At 53.2% G+C, this 22,353-nt stretch overlaps 1 protein-coding gene across 1 annotated transcript in view; it reads left to right on the top strand.

Moving 5' to 3' along the window:
- LOC119978323 overlaps window positions 1–22,353 on the top strand; it is a 492,194-nt gene that overhangs the window by 420,252 nt on the left and 49,589 nt on the right. The window contains exon 14 of the mRNA XM_038819870.1: window positions 591–656. Within this exon, the coding sequence (XP_038675798.1) occupies window positions 591–656 (66 nt within the window). The remainder of the gene's footprint in view (window positions 1–590; window positions 657–22,353) is intronic.

Consider the following 22,353-nt stretch of genomic DNA (forward strand, 5'->3'; position numbering starts at 1 on the left):
CTGTGGCTGTGGGTTTTACTTTTGTTTTGAGCTGGGAGCTGGCTGTGGCTCTGAGTTTTACTTTCGGTTTACACAGTTCAAAGCTGATTCAGAAAAAAGAAGGCTTCTCTTGTCTCTCTCTGCTGCTATAAGGTGCCCAGATCATGTGATAATGTTTTCTGTAAAGAATTCAAACCTACTGTTTTGGTAAAAAGGGTTTTTCTGGTATTGGATGTTGTTATCAAATTGAAACAGTTGAAAGGGAAGTTATTAAGGTTTATATATATAGAGAACTGTAGCTATGTGGAGTATTTATGTTTGTAGTTGATAAAAATGCTTACTGTGTGTATAGAAATATGTTAACTGAATTTGTAGAATAACCTTTGTTTTTGATTAAAAGTGCTTAGGCCTCTGTTGAATAACGCCTGAAAGGTAGCCCCTTATGCTCCTCATAACCAAAATCTATAGTTATGGGTCAGGTGAACTCCATGATATACTTTGGGGTTCTCTAAACCCTGGCCCATAACACACTTGATAAGTCCAAATATATGTTGGAATATTTTTCAACAATAAAAAAAAGTAGACTTCAATATGATTTAAATATCTTTCAGATATCGATACAATTCAGGGAAAGGATTCTTCACCTTCAAGACGAAGACCTTCGGTTGAAGCATCGGGTAGGTTATTAAGTTGTTCATTTTATCTAACTAAAATGTCATTATAAGGTAACATTTTTGTTGTTGAATATGTGCAATTTGGCTACTATTAGTGATTGGATTTCAAAAATGTGATGCACTTCACAGCATCTTGAGATCAAGAAAAGGATGATATAATATGACTTGATCAGATCTGTTGATCAGTGTAGTATGCAGCTTCACTGAAAGGCTGAGAATGAGAACATAAGAACTGGGAGCAGGAGGAGACCATCTGGCCCTTCGAGCCTGCTCCACCATTCAATGAGATATTGGCTGATCTTTTGTGGACTCAACTCCACTTTCCCGCCCGAACACCATAACCGTTTGTTCCTTTATTCTTCAAAAAACTATCTATCTTTACCTTGAAAATATTTAATAAAGGAGGCTCAACTGCTTCACTGGGCAGAATAATAGTGGTAGGAACATGAGAACTGGAGTAAATAATTTATTCCCCAAGCTTGATCCACCAGTTTATGGCTGATCTGTGACCTATCTCTAGCCTTGCCTCTAAAAGTTGTGCAGTGTCAATATATGAGCTCGTGACTGTGCTCAGAAATTTGAGCAACCCCCTAAGATTTGACCTCCATAATTACTTCTTCCCACTGTTTCCATAGCAATTGTCTGGCAGGCTGTCTGCTCAAATTTGATATCGGACATTTCCGTTCAACACTTCCACCAACTTTTGTGTATTTAGAAGAGATGTATTCACTGTTATGGCTCTGAACCAGAACCCATCCAGGATTTTCCGTTTCTGATGCCAACACAGAATTTATGGACTTTCAAGACGGAAAACTGGCACCGAACCTGGACCGATTTTGGTACAAAGGGGCTACCACCGGCGCCACGTGGAACACAATCGATTCTAATGAGAAACGGTGCCGTATTCACCTGTTTCGTGATTGACACTCAAAGGCTGACAAGCTGCAGCCGAATATACACACTGCACACACCATCCCAGCCAGCAAGGTGGCAGTGAGGAGAGCAGACCCAAGGTCTCCCGATGCCAAGCTGGAGACCCTCTTGGATGCGGTCGAGGAGTGGCGGATGACCTTGTACCCAGCTCGGGAAGGAGGGAGCCAGTTGCTGCCGTTCGCTGCGCCTGGGTGCAGGTAGCAGAGGAAGTGAGCGCCCTGGGCAACACTGGGCAATGCAGGACAGCATTGCCGGAAAAAAACTGCATGGCCTCTTCAACGCGGCCAGGATGAGGAGGCAGCACTGTGCCCCTGGCAGTAACCCACGTCTCACACACTCATAACCCTCCCCTCCCACCAGGCGGACGGCCGTGCACAACTGCCGGGAACGGGAGAAGTCAGGAGTGGGACTGCTGGACCTGTGGTCCCTCACCGTGGCTGAGCAGAGGTCCGTACATGAGATCGGCAGCCCAGAAGTCCGGGAGGTTGCCAAGGTGGAGCTCGGCCGCGGGTGAGGAAGGGAGACCCCACTTGGTTGCGGTTCCCTTTGACACATGTGCCAACCATCCCACCACTCTCAATCACATACAACCCTCACCCCCACACCACCCTCAAACCAACACCACCACCCACATGCTCATCCACACTCCCCCCGGCCCGCGGTCTAATCATGCTTGTTCTTTCTTGTCTTGCAGGCCCTGCTAGTGATTGGGGGGGGGGTGTCCACCTGGCGACCCCCGCCCCCAGCCAGTCACCCCGTGAGCCAAGCAGTGATGTTGAGAGCAGCTTGGATACCAGCCCTCTGCCCGAGACTCAGGAGACCCAGGAGCACGAGTCGGAGAATGACAGTGATTTTCCGTCAAAGCTATCTCCACACCCTCCACCATCCCAGAGACTCTCATCTCGGTTGGGCATGTTAGTGAAGTGGCTCCTGGGACAATATCTGCTGCACACGACACAGCAGGTGGAGAAAGGAGCACTCCTGAGGAGGCGGACAACCGGAGGGCAGGGACTGCATTAGGGGTTTTCAGCGAGCATCCAGCACCAGCAGGGGCAGTTCGAGGAGCCCAATTGCGTGCAGGAGCAGAAGGTGGTGCTGACAATGTGTGCCACCCAGGCCAACGCCGCTTGGGTGGTGCCCACAGTGGAGGCATTGAAGGCAAATGTTTTGGCTGTGGATCAGCATGTCCTGGGGAAGTCTGTGCAGGTGCTGGCTGAGACCCAGGACAGGGCTGCCACCTTACAGATGACCATGTCCCAGAGCCACCTGGAAATCGCAGCGGCGCTCCTAAGCGTGGCCCAGTCACAGCAGGCCATGGTTGGGAATGTCTGCAGTCTTGTCCAGTCGCTGGCCAACGTGGTACAGGCACAGAGGGAGGTGGCCCAGTCCGAGAGGAAGATGGCGCAATCATTGGCTGATGTGACACTGTCATGTGAGAGTACCTTTCCAGAACCCCAAAATGTATGATGGAGTTCAACCAACCTCCCCCTTTCATGTATTGTTGCTTTTGAGGAGGCAGCACTGTGCCCCTGGCAGTAACCCACGTCTCACACACTCATAACCCTCCCCACCCACCAGGAGGACGGCCGCGCACAACTGCCGGGAACGGGAGAAGTCAGGAGTGGGACTGCTAGACCCAAGCCACAGGGCGGGAATGACAGCAGGCCGCCTCCACCCCTGCTGTGCGTCTGGGGATCCACCTAGATGTAGCGGTAAGGCCCGAAAGGCCAGAAAGTTAGACACTTGTTGACTTGGCCCATCAGAGGCGGTAAATCGCGCAGACTGTGGAGTATACCTGGTCAGGTCCGCTAATGATATGAAAAATAATAATAACCTTTATTATTGTCACAAATAGGCTTACATTAACACAGTAATGAAATTACTGTCAAAAGCTCCGAGTCGCCACACTCCAGCGCCTGTTCGGGTACACTGGGGGAGAATTCAGAATGTCCAATTCACCCACTGGACACCCACGGGGACTTGTGGGAGGAAACCGGAGCGCCCAGAGGAATCCACGCAAACACGGGGCGAACGTGCAGACTCCGCACAGACAGTGACCCAGATAGTAATCGAACTAGGGGCCCTGACGCTGTGAGGCAACATTGCTGACCACTATGCTACGAATGGGGCTGGATTCCCCATGCACCCTTGCACTGAAATCGCGGCTGGCGGGGAGGGGCGCAGAATAAGAACATGTGGCGAACCACTTTATTGCATTGTATTGTGTTGTTACATGCCTGGGCTTCTCCCGGCTGGCTCCGCCTGTGGCACCTCCCCTCGGGCTCATGTATAAAGGTGGCTAGTCTCTACCTCCGATGCACTTTGGGATCAGAGGCCAGGAGGCTTGCTGTTTAGTGTATGAAAGCCTCAGTTACTTTCATCACTTGTCGTGTGTTTATTTTTTATTTTTTAAATAATTTTATTGAGAAATTTGATTTTATACAACAATAACGCACCTTAGTAAAATACCGAAAATAACAATAATATTAACAATCATATACATTCGCCCCATCCCCATGAACAACCCAGCATTTTAACAACAACGCAAATTAACACACTATAAAGTTACAGAATAAACACTACAATAATGCCCCCCCCCCCCCCCCCCCCCCCCCCCCGGGTTGCTGCTGCTATTGACCCAGTTACCTATGTCTGAGCCAGGAAGTCCAGAAAAGGCTGCCACCGTTTATAGAACCCTTGTGTTGATCCTCTCAGGGCAAATTTGACCTTTTCCAATTTTATAAATCCCGCCATGTCACTGATCCAGGTCTCTACGCTTGGGGGCCTCGCATCCTTCCACTGTAGCAGAATCCTTCGACGGGCTACTAGGGACGCAAAGGCCAGGACACCGGCCTCTTTCGCCTCCTGCACTCCCGGCTCCACCCCAACCCCAAAAATCGCGAGTCCCCACCCTGGCTTGACCCTGGATCCAACCACCCTCGACACCGTCCCCGCCACCCCCTTCCAGAATTCTTCCAGTGCTGGGCATGCCCAGAACATATGGGCGTGGTTCGCAGGACTCCCCGAACATCTGGTGCACCTGTCCTCACCCCCAAAGAACCTACTCATCCTAGTCCCGGACATGTGGGCCCGGTGCAGCACCTTAAATTGGATGAGACTAAGCCTCGTACATGAGGAGGAAGAGTTGACTCTCTCCAAGGCCTCCGCCCAAGTCCCGTCCTCTATCTGCTCCCCGAGTTCCTCCTCCCATTTAGCCTTCAGCTCCTCCACTGATGACTCCTCCACCTCCTGCATTACCTTATAGATGTCAGACACCTTCCCCTCTCCTACCCACACCCCTGAAAGCACTCTGTCCATCGTCCCCTGCGAGGGCAGCAAAGGGAATCCCTCTACCTGTCGCCTAGCAAACGCCTTTACCTGCGGGTATCTGAACATGTTCCCCTGGGGAAGGCCAAATTTATCTTCCAGTTCCCCCAGGCCCGCAAACCTCCCGCCAATAAACAGGTCCCTCAATTTGCTGATGCCCGCCCTTTGCCATCCCCTGAATCCCCCATCCGTGTTCCCCGGGATGAACCGATGGTTGCCACCCAGTGGAGCCTCCATCGAGCCCCCTGTTTCCCCCCGATGCCGTCTCCACTGTCCCCAGATTCTTAGGGTCGCCGCCACCACCGGGCTCGTGGTATACCTCTTGGGGGAGAGCGGCAACGGTGCCGTTACCATGGCACCCAGGCTCGTACCTCTACATGACGCCATCTCCATTCTTTTCCACGCCGCCCCTCCCCCCTCCATCACCCATTTACGCACCATTGACACATTGGCTGCCCAATAGTACCCCAGAAGGTTGGGCAGCGCCAGCCCGCCTCTATCCCTTCCTCGCTCCAGGAACACCCTCCTCACTCTCGGAGTCCCATGTGCCCACACAAAGCTCAGAATACTGCCGGTCACTCTCCTAAAGAAGGCCCTGGGGATAAATACGGGCAGGCACTGAAAAAGGAACAAGAACCTCGGAAGCACTGTCATTTTGACGGACTGCACCCTCCCCGCCAACGACAATGGCAGCATGTCCCACCTCCTGAACTCCTCCTCCATCTGATCTACCAGTCTGGTAAAGTTATGCTTGTGGAGAGTCCCCCAGTCCCTGGCCACTTGCACCCCCAGGTAGCTAAAGCTCTCCCCTGCCCTCCTAAGCAGGAGCCTACCAATTCCTTCCTCCTGGTCTCCAGGGTGCACCACAAACACCTCGCTCTTGCCTAAGTTTAATTTATAACCTGAGAAGGTCCCAAACTCGGCTAGTAACTCCATCACTCCCGGCATCCCTCCCACCGGGTCCGCCACATACAGTAACAGGTCGTCGGCATACAACGACACCCTATGTTCCTCTCCACCTCGCACCAAGCCTCTCCACCTCTCTGAATCTCTCAATGCCATCGCCAGCGGCTCGATTGCCAGTGCAAACAACAAGGGGGACAAGGGGCAACCCTGCCTGGTCCCTCGGTAAAGCCGGAAGTACTCCGACCTCCTCCTATTCGTGGCCACGCACGCCATCGGGGCCTCATATAGCAGCCTTACCCATCTAATGAACCCTTCACCAAATCCAAACCTCCCCAACACCTCCCATAGGTACCCCCACTCCACTCTATCGAAGGCCTTCTCCGCATCCAGCGCCACCACTATCTCTGCCTCCCCCTCAATCGCTGGCATCATAATGACATTCAGCAATCTCCGCACATTCGTGTTCAGCTGCCTTCCCTTCACAAAACCTGTCTGGTCCTCATGCACAACCCCTGGCACACAGTCCTCTATCCTGGTGGCCAGGATTTTTGCCAGCACCTTAGCATCCACGTTGAGGAGAGATATGGGCCTGTATGAACCACACTGCTGGGGGTCCTTGTCCTTCTTTAAAATTAACGAGATCAGTGCCCGTGACATCGTCGGGGGCAAAGTCCCCCCTTCCCACGCTTCGTTGAGTGTCCGCACCAGCAAGGGGCCCACTAGGTCCACAAACTTTTTATAAAATTCCACCGGGAACCCATCCGGCCCCGGTGCCTTCCCTGACTGCATCTGCCCGATCCCCTTAACTAGCTCCTCCAGCTCAATCGGCGCACCCAGCCGCTCCACCTTCTCCTCCTGCACCTTCGGGAAAGAAAGCCCGTCGAGGAACCTCTTCATTCCCCCCCTCTCCCCCCGTTGGCTCCGACCGGTACAGTTCCCCGTAAAAGTCCTTGAAGACCTCATTCACCTCTACCCCCTTCCGCACCACATTCCCACTCTTGTCTCTCACTCCAGCAATCTCCTTATCCGCATCCTGCTTACGGAGCTGATGAGCCAGCATCCTACTCGCCTTTTCACCATGTTCGTACACTGCCCCTTGTGCCTTCCTCCACTGTGCCTCCGCCTTTCTAGTGGTCAGCAAATCAAATTTAGCCTGCAGGCTGCGCCTCTCCCCCAACAGTCCCTCCTCTGGTGCCTCTGCATACCTCCTGTCCACCTCCATCATCTTTCCCGCCAGTCTATCCCTCTCACTCCTCTCGCTCCTCTCCCTGTGTGCCCGGATGGATATCAGCTCCCCACGAATTACTGCCTTCAGGGCTTCCCAGACCATCCCCACCTGAACCTCCCCCGTATCATCCACCTCAAGGTACCCCTCAATACTTGCCCGGACCCTCCTACACACCTCCTCCTCCGCCAACAACCCCACATCCAACCGCCACAACGGACGTTGGTCTCGCACCTCTCCCATCTCCAACTCTATCCAATGCGGAGCGTGGTCGGAGATTGCAATGGCCGAATACTCGGCCTCCTCCACTCTCGGAATCAGTCCCCTACTCACCACGAAGAAATCTATCCGAGAGTAGACCCTATGTACGTGGGAGAAGAAAGAGTACTCGCGTGCCCTCGGCCTTACAAACCTCCATGGATCCACCCCACCCATCTGGTCCATAAACCCTCTCAGTACCTTGGCCGCCGCCGGCCTCCTACCCGTCCTAGAGCTGGACCGATCCAGTGAAGGATCCAACACCGTATTAAAGTCCCCCCCTATGATCAGACCTCCCGCCTCCAGATCCGGGATCCGTCCCAACATACGCCTCATAAAGCCCGCATCGTCCCAATTTGGGGCATACACACTAGCCAGTACCACCTTCTCTCCTTGTAGCCTGCCCCTAACCATCACATACCTACCCCCCTTATCCGCCACCACCTCCGATGCCTCAAACAACACATTTTTCCCCACCAGAATCGCCACTCCCCGGTTCCTCACATCCAACCCCGAGTGGAAAACCTGCCCCACCCATCCCTTCCTCAGGCGGACCTGGTCCGCCACCCTCAGGTGGGTCTCCTGAAGCATTGCCACATCCGCCTTTAGCCCCTTCAGGTGAGCCAGTACCCTCGACCGCTTCACCGGCCCATTCAACCCTCTCACATTCCAGGTGACCACCGGATCAGAGGGCGTCCCGCCCCCCTCCCCCGTCGGCTAGCCATAGCCCGTTGACTGCCCGCCCCAGGCCAGCACCCCCTGCTCGACCCCGTCCCCATAGCGACAACCCCTCACCTCTGTCCCCCCAGCCCCCACCAGATCCTTCTTGACCCTACCAGCAGCAACCCGGTATTCCCCTTTTCCCCCCTCCCTTCCCCCCCAGGCTAGGAACCCTCCCAGCCGCGAACCGTCCTCCATTGTACTTCCGTGGGTCAGCTAACTTCTGCTGACCCCGGAAACTCCCGCCAATAGCCCGGCCCCTCCCGAAGTGGGATCATCCCCCAATCTATCCCCCCTCCTGGCACCACTCCAGCGCGGGGAAGAACCAGTTAAGGCCCCGCCTCCCCCGTCGCCATCTCCACCCCCCAACCCCGCAGCACGGGAAATCAGAGGAAAGCCCGCGCTTTTGCACTGCCCCACCACACCCTTCTGACGCAGCTCCCAAATATCAGCCCCACTCCATACCCCCACTCCGGCATAGAATACAACATACCCCCCCGACCCTCCCCTCAAGATACACAGCCCAGACAATGTCCCACAGCACAAAAACAAAAACATAGCAGAACAACCCCTCCGTAAATAACCATATCGAAATTGCAAAGTACTAAACAAGAAGAAAACAACAGAAGAAAAGAGAACACAGCAACAGCAGAATCCAGCACTAATATCTTACAGCCGACCTCGCAACCCCCAACCCCTAGTTCAAGTCCAGTTTCTCCGTCCGCACGAAGGCCCACGCCTCCTCCGGGGAATCGAAATAATAATGCCGGTCCGAATAAGTTACCCACAGGCGCGCGGGCGGCAACATTCCGAACTTTATCTTTTTTCTATAAAGCACGTCTTTCGTCCGATTAAATCCGGACCGCCGCTTAGCCACCTCCGCACTCCAGTCCTGGTAGATCCGCACTACCCCATTCTCCCAATTGCTGCTCTTCACCTTCTTGGCCCAGCGCAGCACGCACTCCCGATCACTGAACCGGTGGAACCTCACCAGCACCGCACGCGGGGGTTCATCTTCCTTGGGCCTCCTGGCCAGCACCCTGTGCGCTCCCTCCAGCTCCAAGGGCAAATGGAGAGATCCGTCCCCACTAGCGAATTCAGCATTACAGCCACATAGGCTGTCAGGTCCGATCCCTCCAGCCCCTCTGCAAGGCCCAAGATCCGCAGGTTTTTCCGCCTCATGCGGTGATCCAGCTCCTCAAAGCGTTCCTGCCACTTCTTGTGGAGTGCTTCGTGCCCCTCCACCTTACTCACGAGGACCACGGCCTCCTCCTCTCGTTCAATGGCCTGTGTCTGCAACTTCTTGATGGCAGCACCCTGGGTGGACTGAATCTCTGACAGCCTTCTGTTTGTTTCCTGCAGAGAGCTCAGTACTTCATCCTTGAATTCTTTAAAGCAGCGCAGGAGATCAGTTTGTTGTTTCTGGGCCCAGAGTCTCCATTCCTCTGGAGCTTTGTCGGTGGCCATCTTGGATCCCTTCCCCCGTTTTTTCTGAGGAGCTGCTGCTGTTTTTTCCACCTTTCCACTCCGAGTTCGAGTCATGGACTGCAGGGAAAGTCGTTCAGCACACCTTCCCCCACCGGGAGACGTCGAAAAATTTCCGTTTTGGGCTCTCAAAAGAGCCGAAAAATCTCTTTAAAACGGGAGCTTCCAAATGTGTGGCTTATTGCTGCATAACTGCCACTCCACTTGTCGTGTGTTTATTGATGGCATATCAATTTAATACACTAAACTTCTAAGATGAACTCATCATTCAAGCCTGATCGCCTGAAGCTGGACCCACAGGCAGCCGACACCACTGCATTTGAGCACTGGCTAAGCTGCTTCGACGTGTACCTCGGATCCTTCACCAAAGACTTCACAGATCTCCAGAAGAAGTTAATCTCCACGCACGGGTGAGCCAACGAGTCTTTCTTTTCATCAGGGACGCCCCCTCGTACGTGGAGGCAATAATGTTGCTGAAGGGACAATATGTGAAGCCTGTTAACGAGGTGTATGCTAGGCACCTCCTTGCCACGAGACGACAATGGCCTGGGGAATCACTTGCAGAATTCCTGGGAACTTTGTGGGTACTCTGCCGGAAATGTGATTGCCAGGCGATGTCGGCTACCCAGCACGTGGAGCTGCTGATCAGGGACGCTTATGTCGCAGACATGGAATCAAACTATATCTGCCACCAATTGCTAGAAGGGGGTACACTTTGCCTCCCAGAGACAGTGCAGCTCTCAAACTCGCTGAAGGTGGCCTCCCAGAGCATGGAGGCCTACACCTCCGACCGTGCGGCACCCTCATGGACCTCGTGGGCGCTGCAATCTTCCGTCCCGGGTGTGACACATGCCTGTGCCGCGCAGCGGCCTGCCAACGTCGGAAGCCCGAGGTGCTACTTTTGCGGCCAGGGTAATCACACCAGACAACACTGACCTGCAGGAAACGCGACTTGCAACGGGTGTGGGAGGAAGGGCCACTTTGCAAAAGCCTGCCAGGCCCGATCTCTCCCTAAAACATCTAGGCCCAGCAGCGCCGCCTGCTGCACGTTGGGGCCGCCCCCAGCTGCCGTGCCACACGCCATGTATGACTCGTGGGCGCCAATTTTGGCTGCCACGTGCAACCTATGGGGGCCACCATCTTCAACGCAATTTTGTTCTCCACCCACCACGCACAACCCATGGGGGCTGCCATCTTGGATGCCATCGCCGATGTCTCCCACCACGAGCGACTCATTGGGGCCGCCATCTTGGGACCACTCCGCAGCCTCCCGGGAGCCCGGCTCACCCGACCGGACGCTGGCCGCCTCTACCTCCGACCAGCCTACCAACCGCCTTCCGAAGCTCGCCTCCATTACACTCGGCCAGTACTGGCCTCATCACCTCACGAAGTCTACGATGACCATTCGGATCAACGGGCATGAGACGGCCTGTCTTTTCGAATTCCGGGAGCACAGTCAGCTTATCCACCCAGATACGGTGAGGCACTGCTTGCTCCCAATTTTACCTGCAAGCCAGAAATCTCTCTGGCTTCCGGATCCCATGCTGTAGAAATCTGGGGGTACTGTGTCGCGACCCTTACTGTACAAGGCGTAGAGTACGCTAACTTCAAATTCTACGTCCTTCCCCATCTCTGCGCTGCCCTATTACTGGGGCTCGATTTCCAGTGCCACCTCTAAAGCCTTACTTTAAAGTTCGGTGGATCCCTGCCGCCCCTCACTGTCTGTAGCCTTGTGATACTTAAGGTCGCCCCACCCTTGCTCTTCGCAAATCTCACCCTGGACTGTAAGCCCGATGCTACTAATAGCAGACGATACAGTGCGCGGGACAGGGCCTTTATCAGGTCGGAGGTCCAGCGACTCCTGCGGGAGGGGATCATTGAGGCTGGTACCAGCCCCTGGACAGCCCAAGTGGTGGTCGTCAAGACTGGGGAGAAGCACCGGATGGTCATCGATTACAGTCAGACCGCCAACTCGATGCGTACCCCCTCCCCTGCATATCTGACATGGTCAACCAGATTGCGCAGTAACGAGTCTTCTCCATGGTTGACTTGAAGTCCGTGTCCCACCAGATCACTCTCCGCCCGGAGGACCGCCAATACACTGCCTTCAAGGCAGATGGCCGCCTCTACCACTTTGGTGTCACCAATGGGGTCTCGGTCTTCCAAAGACAAACGGACCGAATGGTTGACCAGTACGGGCTGCGGGTCACGATCCATACTTAGACAATGTCACCATCTGCGGCTATAACTAGCAGGACCATGGTGAAAACCTCCGGCACTTCCTCCACACCGCTAAACTCCTGAACCTCACCAATAATAAGGAAAAATGCGTTTTCCGCACAACCCGCCTCGCCATCTTCCGCTATGTCGTGGAACACGGTGTCCTCGGGCCCGACCCCGACCGCATACGACCCCTCCTGGAACTCACCCTCCCGCACTGCCCCAAGGCCTTGAAGAGATGCCTGGGGTTCTTCTCGTACTGTGCCCAGTGGGTCCCCAATTATGCAGACAAGGCCCGTCCACTTATCAAATCCACCCCTTTTTCCCTGACGGCTGAGGACCGAGCCTTCAATCGCATCAAGGCAGGTATTTCCAAAGCCGCGATGCATGTTTTGGACGAGTGCATTCCATTTCAGGTGGAGAGCGATGCGTCGGACTTTGCACTGGCTGCTACCCTCAACCAGGCGGGCAGGCCCGTGGCTTTCTTGTCCCATACCCTCCATGCCTCCGAAATTCGACACTCCTCTGTTGAAAAGAAAGCCGAAGCCATCGTAGAAGCTGTGCGACATTGGAGGCATTACTTGGCCGGCAGGCGATTCACTCTCCTCACTGACCAACGGTCGGTAGCCTTCATGTTCAATAACACACAGCGGGGCAAGATCAAGAATGACAAGATTCTGAGGTGGAGGATCGAGCTCTCCACCTAAAACCACTATATCTTGAATCAACCTGGGAAGCCCCCAGATGCCTTATCCTGCGGTACATGTGCCAGCGCACAAGTAGACTGACTCCGGGCCCTCCACAATGACCTCTGTCACCCGGGGGTCACCTGTTTTTTCACTTCATCAAGGCTCATAACCTGCCTTACTCCATCGAGGAGGCCAGGGACTGCCAGGTCTGTGCGGAATGCAAGCCGCACCTCTATCGGCCAGACAGAGCGCATCTAGTAAAGGCCTCTCGCCCCTTTGAGCGCCTCAGCATCGATTTCAAAGGGCCCCTCCCCTCCAAGGATTGTAACGTGTACTTCCTCAACATTTTTGACGAGTACGCAAGATTCCCCTTTGCCATCCCATGCCCTGACATGACCTCTGCCACCGTCATCAAGGGTCTGCACAGTCCTTTCACCTTATTCGGGTTCCCCACCTACATCCATGGTGATCGGGGATCCTCCTTCATGAGCGACGAGTTGCGTCAGTTCCTGCTCAGCATGGACATCGCCTCCAGCAGGACGACCAGCTACAACCCCTGGGGAAACGGACAGGTGGAGAGGGAGAACGCGACTGTCTGGAAGGCCGTCCACCTGGGCCTTCGGCCTAGAAGTCTCCCAGTCTGCTGCTGGCAGGAGGTCCTCTCCGATGCGCTCCATTCCACCCGGTCGCTCCTATGTACAGCCACCAATGAGACTCCTCACGAGCGTATGTTTGCCTTCCCCAGGAAGTCCACCTCCGGGGTCTCGCTCCCGTCCTGGCTGGCAGTCCCAGGGCCCATCCTCCTCCGGAAGCATGGGAGGAGCCATAAATCAGACCCCCTCGTCAAGAAGGTCCTGCTCCCCATGCCAATCCACAATATGCCTACATGCCACATCATGACGGGCGACAGGACACAGTCTCCCTTCGGGATTTGGCACCTGCAGATTCACCAGCGACCATCACCACAACCCCCGACCCTACACCGTCTTCCGCCACCTCCACCCACCTACCTCAAGAATTGGCACCCGCAGGCCCACCGGCGACCATCACCGCCACTTCCGCCCATACACCGCCACCCCCTCCACCAAATCAACAACTGGGTGAAGAAGAGGACAACACGCTCCCAGACGCGCCTGTCTCGACACCGGTGCCCACACCACAGCCGGGACTGAGACGATCACGGCAGAAGCTCAAGGCCCCCGACAGACTTGACCTTTAAGACCACTTCAACCTGCTGGACTCTTTTTTTAACAGGCGGTGAATGTGGTAAACCACTGCACTGCATTGCATTGTATTGTGCTGTTACATGCCTGAGCTTATCCCGGCTGGCTCTGCCTGTGGCTCCTCCCCTCGGGCTCATGTATAAAGGTGGCGAGTCTCTGCCTCCGATCCAGTTCGGGATCAGAGGCCAGGAGGCTTGCTGTTTAGTGTATTAAAGCCTCAGTTACGTTCATCACTCATGTGTTTATTGATGGCATATCAGAACATGCGAACTAGGAGCAGGAGTAAGGCAATTTAGTCCCTCGAACCTGCTCCGCCATTCAATGAGATCATGGCTGATCTCTTGTGTACTCAGCTCCACTTTCTGGCCCCATTTGCCTTCTTAATCACCTGTTGCACCTGTAAACCAACTTTTTGCGACTCATGCACAAGCACACCCAGGTCTCTGCACAGCAGCATGTTTTAATATTTTATCATTTAAATAATAATCCCTTTTGCTGTTATTCCCTTTATTCTTCAAAAAACGATCTATATTTATCTTAAAAACACTTAATGAAGGAGCCTCAACTGCTTCACAGGGCAAGGAATTCCATAGATTCACAGAGGGTGGAAAAATTCCACCTAAACTCAGTCTTAAATCTCCTTCCCCTTATTTTGAGGCTATGCCCCCTCATCCTGCTTTCACCCACCAGTGGAAATAACCTGCCCGCATCTATCCTATCTATTCCCTTCATAAGTTTATATATTTCTATAAGATCCTCCCGCATCCTTCTAAATTCCATCGAGTACAGTCCCAGTCTACTCAATCTCTCCTCATAATGGAACCCCTTCAGCTCTGGGATTAACCTAGTGAATCTCCTCTGCACACCCTCTAGCGCCAGTACGTCCTTTCTCAGGTAAGGAGACCAAAACTGAACACAATGCTCCAGGTGTGGCCTCACTAACACCTTATACAATTGCAGCATAACCTCCCTAGTCTTAAATTCCATCCCTCCAGCACTGAAGGACAAAACTCCATTTGTCTTCTTCATCACCTGTTGCACCTGTAAACCAAATTTTTGCGACTCATGCACAAGCACACCCAGGTCTCTCTGCACGGCAGCATGTTTTAATATTTTATCATTTAAATAATAATCACTTTTGCTGTTATTCCTACCAAAATGGATAACGTCCCATTAGTCAACATTGTATAACATCTACCAGACCCTAGCTCTTTCATTTAACCTATCCAAATCCTTCTACAGACTTCCGGTATCCTCTGCACACTTTGCTTTACCACTCATCTTAGTATCGTCTGCAAACATGGACACATTGCATTAGGTCCCCAACTCCAAATCATCTATAAAACTTGTGAACAATCTTTGCTTTCTATTAATTAACCAATCCTCTATCCATGCTACTACTTTACCCTTAATGCCATTCATCTTTACCTTATGCAGCAACCTTTTGTGTGGTACCTTGTCAAAAGCTTTCTGGAAATCCAGACATACCACATCTATTGGCTCCTCATTATCTACCCCACTGATAATGTCCACAAAAAATTCCACTAAATTAGTTAGGCATGACCTGCCCTTTATGAACCCATGGTGCGTCTGCTAAATGGGGCAATTTCCATCCAGATGCCTCGCTATTTCTTCCTTGATAGAGTCCAGCATCTTCCCTACTACCGAAGTTAAGCTAACTGGCCTATAATTACCCGCTTTCTGCCTTCCTTCTTTTTTAAACAGTGGTGTCACGTTTGCTAATTTTCAATCCGCCAGGACCACCCAGAATCTAGTGAATTTTGGTAAATTATCACTAGTGCATTTGCAGCTTCCTTAGCCATCTCTTTTCACACTCTGGGATGCATTCCATCAGGGCCAGGATAATTGTCTGCCTTTAGCCCCATTAGCTTGCATATCACTACCTCCTTAGTGATAACAATCATCTGAAGGTCTTCACCTGTCATAGCCTCTTTTCTATCAGTCACTGGCATGTTATTTGTGATTTCCAATGTGAAGACCGACCCAAAAAACCTGTTCAGTTCCTCAGCCATTTCCTCTTCTCCCATAATTAAATCTCCCTTCTCATCCTCGAAATGACCAATATTTACCTGAGCCACTCTTTTTTGTTTTATATATTTGTAGAAACTTTTACTGTTATTTTTATATTCTGAGCAAGTTTACTCTCATAATCTATCTTACTCTTCTTTATAGCTTCTTTATAGAATCCATGTTCCCGCAAGAAATCGAGACCGCGGCTGGTTCACCGATTCTGCGAGTCCCGAAATGCTGCGGGCCCCGCTGCCTCCGACCTACCTGGGGCCATTGCCAGAGGCCGCTCGGTCATTCTCTGCCCCTGACTGGCCGATGTCCCGATGGCGTGCAGCTTATGTGCTCCAGCCGGTCGGGATACTCATGTGAGGCCGTAGCTGCCCTGGGAATGCTTGTGCGGGGGTTGAGGGTCGGGCGTGCGGTCATTTGGGGCGGGGGGGGGGTCTCTTTTGTATGTCTAGCTCCGCGGTCCGGGTCCACCATGGAGCACTGTGCGGCTGCTGGAGGTTGTCACCCTGCGCTTGCGCAGCCTCCGATCCGGAGGTGCAGGGGCCCGTATCTGCAGCAAAAGCTGCGTGATCTACTCCGGGTCCCTGCTAGCCTCTACAGGGCTGGCAATCCGTGTCCCTTTGATCCAAGTTTTTCTGGCGTAAAACTCTACTGTTTTGACGATGGTGTGGGGTCATAGACTCAATAATGGTGTTTACTGTATGTGCGTTCCAGAATGCATTGGTGCCGCTGTCGAGGTGACGGAGAATCGCGATTTTGTGTCAAAAGACACCAGCTGCGATTTTGGCGCCGGAACCTATTCTCAACCCAATCGCAATTCCCGATTGTGGCATTGGCCAAAGGAGAATCCCACCCCCAATCTTTTGTTAAGATCCCGGACTAGAATGCAATTATTATGGGTCTAAGAACGGTAACCCCAAATTGTTAGTTACTTTGTTCTGGGATTCCAGATGAGAACCCAACTTTTTGCTTTGGATAATTGTGAGGACATGTTACTGTGTCACAGGAGTGCTAACACTGACCAGCAGACAGTTTTTATGGGAAAACAAACTACAATTTAAACACAGAATGAAACACATTTGCAATAAAGAAATAGCTTAAATTTAGCAGTTACAACATTTTACTTGTTTTCTAACCCTGCCTCTATATAGATATACGTATTCCAATTGAGCAAACCAATATCTCTTAAATACCGCTCTGAGTAAATTCAACAAGGGTTTTGGCTTGCCTATATTAGTACAAATCCCTTTAGAGAGAGCGTTTAAGAGTAAACTGAACCCTGTCTGTCCAATTTAGTGTTCCAGAAGCAACTGCCAAACCTGACCCCGCCTATTGACTATATTACTTGCAATCGGAAAGCACACCACATACTTGTGTCTTTTTAGAAAAGCTTACTAAAAGTTTAGAAAAGGCCCCTACAAAAATCAATTATTCTCTCCCTTTGTAATCACAGCAGAAATACTAAATACCCACTTTAACGTATGAAAATTTCTCACGCCCGTCACATCACACCCTTGCATGTTCAGCTAATGTATCAGTGCATAGACTTGCTTATCAGATGCGATTCCCACCACTTCTTGGCAACCTCAGTGGATCTCTCCCATAAGAGATGCAGCCAGCCTTCAAGAAGTTCTAGCCACTCATTATATTGAGCCTTGCGGTCATGCTTGCAGCCAGTATACAGTGCGAGTAGAGTAGCTGCATGGAGCGATCATGTAAACAGACAGTGGAGTCCCCCATTATTTCCTGCAATGCAACACATTGGTTAATCATATGCATATCCCATACCATTTTTCAGAGTTGAATTGAATTGAATTGAATTTGAATTTGATTTATTGTCATGTGCACCAAGGTACAATGAAAAGTATTCTTCTGCATACAGCCCAGACAGATTGTTCCATCCGTGAAAAAACATAACACATGCAAAAATATACAATGTAAAGGATAGGCACAGGCATCGGCTAAGCATACAGTGAAAAGTATTGTTCTGCGTACAGTCCAGACAGATCATTCCAGACATGAAAAAACATACCAGATGCATAAATACACAATGTAAATACACAGGCACAGGTGAAGCATAGGGAGTGCAGTACTACTCAGTGTGAAGAGATCAGTTCAGGCCATAAGAGGGTCATTCAGAAGAGTGGTAACAGCGGGAAAGAAGCTGGACAAAATTCTCCGTTAGTCGATGGCGAAATCAGGAAATGCGAGTCGGCGGAGAATAGCTTCCGATGGCAAAATTGCGGCAGGCGCCGTTTTGACGCCAAATTGTGATTCTCCGTCACCTCAAACACGTCAATGCATTTCACTCTGCATGTCCAGTAGGCACCGTTTATATATCATTAGCTGGCCCGACCAGGTATTCTACAGGGCCTCCGCAATTCTTCGCTTCCGAAGGGCCGAGTTCCCAGCGGTGTGGTTCGCTTTTGTGGTCATCTACAACTGTATATATATGTGTGTGCTTGTATTAGGGGATGTACGACAGTACCTATATTACAGGTTTACCGGTAAGCCCCTGCCGGCTAGCTCCGCCCACAGGGAGCAGTATAAATATTCATAAGTTCCCCTGAGCTGCCATTCTACAGCTGCAGCCGAAGGAATAACATCTCACGGTAATAAAGCTTCTCTTGTACCGATTCGAGTCTTTATGTGCAATTGTTAGCGCATCAATTTATTACCGTGAGATTGTCCACATCATGGACATCAGAATTGAACCCGATCGCCTGCAGCTGGATCCGCAATCGCCGAACGCCAGAAAACACTTTAACCACTGGCTGGCTGTTTTCGAGGCCTACATCACCTCAGCGGACCCTACAGCATCGGAGGCTCAGAAGGTACAACTCCTTTACTCAAGGTTGAGCTCCAGCGTGTTCCCGCTGATTCAGGACATGCCTAACTACGCCCGGGCCATGGAACTTCTCAAAGAGAATTACGCTCAGTCGACGAACACTCTGTTTGCGAGACATGTACTTGCCACTCGCGTTCAGCAACCGGGTGAGTCGATTGAGGACTTCTGGCGGGCCCTTATCCCTCTAGTACGGGACTGCGAGTGCCAGGCCATCTCGGCTACGGTACATTCGAATCTCCTCATGCGAGATGCCTTTGTGACGGGTATTGCATCGGACCCATCCGGCAATGACTGCTGGAAGGGGCCGCTCTCGATCTTGTGGCGACAAAGACTTTAGCGCTCTCTATGACGGCCGCTTCCCGTATAGCGCAATCCTACTCCGCCCGCCGCGCGGCTCACCCATCCTACCCCTCGTGGACCCCGCAACCGACCCCCCTGACTGGGGCCGCTCCTGCGCAGTATGCCTCCACTGCTCGCCGCACCACACACCCTGGGGGTCCCCGCTGCTACTTCTGCGGCCAGCAGAAGCACTCCCGCCAGCGCTGCCTGGCCCGCACCGTGACCTGTAAATCCTGTGGCAATAAAGGCCACTTTGCAGCGGTCTGTCAGGCCCACGCAGTTGCCGCTATCGCGCCCGAACTCTCCCCCTCGCCTCAGCCGATCGCGCAATGGGCCCCGCCATCCGCTGCTCCTGGGGCCACGTGCGATCAGTGGGCGCCGCAATCTTCCTTCCCCGACTCCACGTGCGATCGCCGCCCCCGCAACATGCGCGCCATGGGCGCCGCCATCTTCATCCTCCGACTCAACGTGCGATCAGTGGGCGCCGCCATCTTGTCCTGCCCCCGCAACGTGCGCTCCATGGTTGCCGCCATCTTACCCCGCCCCCGCAACGTGCGCTGCATGGGCACCGCCATCTTCTTCCCCGCAGGTACTTCAGATGCCGCCATTTTGTCCTCCCCTCGGGACTGGACCACGGGACCCGGGATGCTGCCGCTACTCATCGGATTCTACGGACGATTGCCCGCTACTCGCCTCCATGACGCTCGACCAATCCCGTCCTCGCAACCTGGCTACCCTCAAACAATGCCTGGGGTTCTTTTCTTACTACGCCCAGTGGGTCCCACAATATGCGGACAAGGTCCGCCCACTGATCCAGTCCACGCAACCTGGCTACCGCTTCTACGACGGTGCTCATCAACGGCCACGCAAGCTCCTGCCTACTCGACTCTGGGAGCACAGACAGCTTCATCCATCCGGACATGGTAAGGCGCTGCTCCCTCGCGGTCCATCCCGCCAACCAGCGGATCTCCCTGGCCTCCGGATCCCACTCTGTCCCGATCCGGGGTTTCTGTCTGGTCAAACTCACCGTACAAGGCGTTGAATTCAACCGTTTCCGCCTGTACGTTCTCCCCAACCTCTGTGCGACACTTTTACTGGGCCTGGACTTCCAATGTAACCTCCAGATCCTCACCCTCAAATTGGCCGGACCCCTACCCCCACTCACCGTTTGCGGCCTCACGACTCTCAAAGTTGACCCTCCCTCCCTCTTTGCCAATCTGACTGCAGATTGCAGGCCCGTCGCCACCAGGAGCATACGGTACAGCACCCAGGACAAGACCTTCATCAGGTCGGAAGTCCAGTGGCTGCTTCGGGAGGGTATTATCGAGGCCAGCATCAGCCCCTGGAGAGCCCAAGTGGTGGTGGTTAAAACTGGGGAGAAACACAGGATGGTCGTGGACTACAGCTAGACCATCAACCAGTACACGCAGCTCGACGTGTACCCCGTCCCTCGCATATCTGATATGGTCAATCAGATTGCACAGTACCGGGTCTTCTCAACAATTGACCTGAAATCCGCCTGCCACCAGCTCCGTAAATCGTTACATCCGTAAATCGGACCGTCCTTACACTGCCTTCGAGGCGGACGGTCGACTTTATCAATTTCTTAGGGTTCCCTTCGGCGTCACTAGGTATTTCAACGAGAAATGGACCGAATGGTTGACCAGTACGGACTGCAGGCCACGTTTCCGTACTCGGACAATGTCACCATCTGCGGCCACGACCAGCAGGACCATGACGCCAACCTTGCAAAATTTCTCCACACCACGTCTCTACTCAATTTCACATAACAAGGAGAAGTGCGTATTCAGTACAGACCGCTTAGCCATCCTCGGCTACGTAGTCCAAAACGGACTACTGGGGCCCGATCCCGACCGCATGCGTCCCCTCATGGAGCTTCCCCTCCCCCACTGCCCCAAGGCTCTCAAACGATGCCTGGGGTTCTTTTCTTACTGCACCCAGTGGGTCCCACAATACGCGGACAAGGCCCGCCCACTGATCCAGTCCACGCAATTTACCCTCACGGCCGAGGCACAACAAGCCTTCGCCCGTATTCGCTCAGACATAGCCAAGGCCGGGATGCACGCAGTAGACGAGACACTGCCCTTCCAAGTAGAGAGCGACTCTTCAGAGTCGCCCATGCCGCCACTCTAAACCAGGCAGGCAGACCCGTGGCATTCTTTTCCCGCACCCTCCATGCTTCCGAAATTTGACATTCCTCTATTGAAAAGGAGGCCCAGGCAATCGTTGAAGCGGTGTGGCACTGGAGGCATTACCTGGCCGGCAGGAGATTCACTCTCTTCACTGACCAACGGTCGCTAACCTTCATGTTTAACAACACGCAGCGGGACAAGATCAAAAACGACAAAATCTTGCGGTGGAGAATCGAGCTCTCCACCTTTAATTACGAGATCTTGTATCGCCCCGGCAAGCTCAACGAGCCCCCAGACGCCCTCTCCCGAAGTACACGTGCCAGTGCACAAGTGCCTTGCATGATCAAGTACATGTGCCAGTGCACAAGTACCACATGATCAAAGCCCGCAATCTGCTCTACTCCGTCGAGGAAGTACGGACAGTCACCAGAGACTGCCAGGTCTGTGCGGAGTGGAAGCCGCACTTCTACTGGCCAGACCGCACGCGCCTGGTGAAAGCGTCTCGCCCCTTTGAACGCTTCAGCGTGGATTTCAAAGGGCCCCTCCTCTCCACCGACCGCAACACTTACATCCTTAGTGTGGTTGATGAATTCTCTAAGTTCCCCTTCGCCGTCCCATGCCCGGATATGACGTCTGCCATCGTCATCAAGGCCCTCGATTTCATATTCGCTCTGTTCGGTTTCCCCGACTACGTCCACAGTGACAGTGGATCCTCATTCATGAGCGATGAGCTGCGTCAGTTCCTGCTCAGCAGGGGTATCGCCTCCAGCAGGATGACCAGCTACAACCCCCGGGGAAACAGGCAGGTAGAGAGGGAGAACGGGACGGTATGGAGGGCCATCCAGCTGGCCCTATGGTCCAGGAACCTCCCAGCCGCTCGCTGGCAGCAGGTCCTCCCTGACGCGCTCCACTCCATTCGGTCACTGCTGTGCACCGCAACTAACAACACACCCCATGAACGTGTTTTTGCCTTCGCTAGGAAGTCTACATCCGGGGTGTCGCTCCCGACTTGGCTCGCAGCTCCAGGGCTGGTCCTACTTCGTAGCCATGTCAGGCTCCACAAGGCAGACCCTCTGGTGGACAAAGTACGCCTGCTCCACGGGAACCCCCAGTATGCCTACGTGGAGTTCCCCGACGGCCGCCAGGATACAGTCTCGCTCAGGGACCTAGCTCCCTCAGGTGCCAATCCCATGCCCACACACCTCCCTACCCACGCGCCACCCTCCTTTTCTCTGGCGCCCCCAACATCAGCCCCACCAGGTCCATCCCTCGTTCCCCTGCCCACACTAGAGGACATGGAAGATTTTGGCTCGCTCCCGGAGTCATCCAGCCAC

Source organism: Scyliorhinus canicula, chromosome 1, assembly GCF_902713615.1.
Source record: "Scyliorhinus canicula chromosome 1, sScyCan1.1, whole genome shotgun sequence".
In the NCBI taxonomy this organism is placed as follows: Eukaryota; Metazoa; Chordata; class Chondrichthyes; order Carcharhiniformes; family Scyliorhinidae; genus Scyliorhinus; species Scyliorhinus canicula.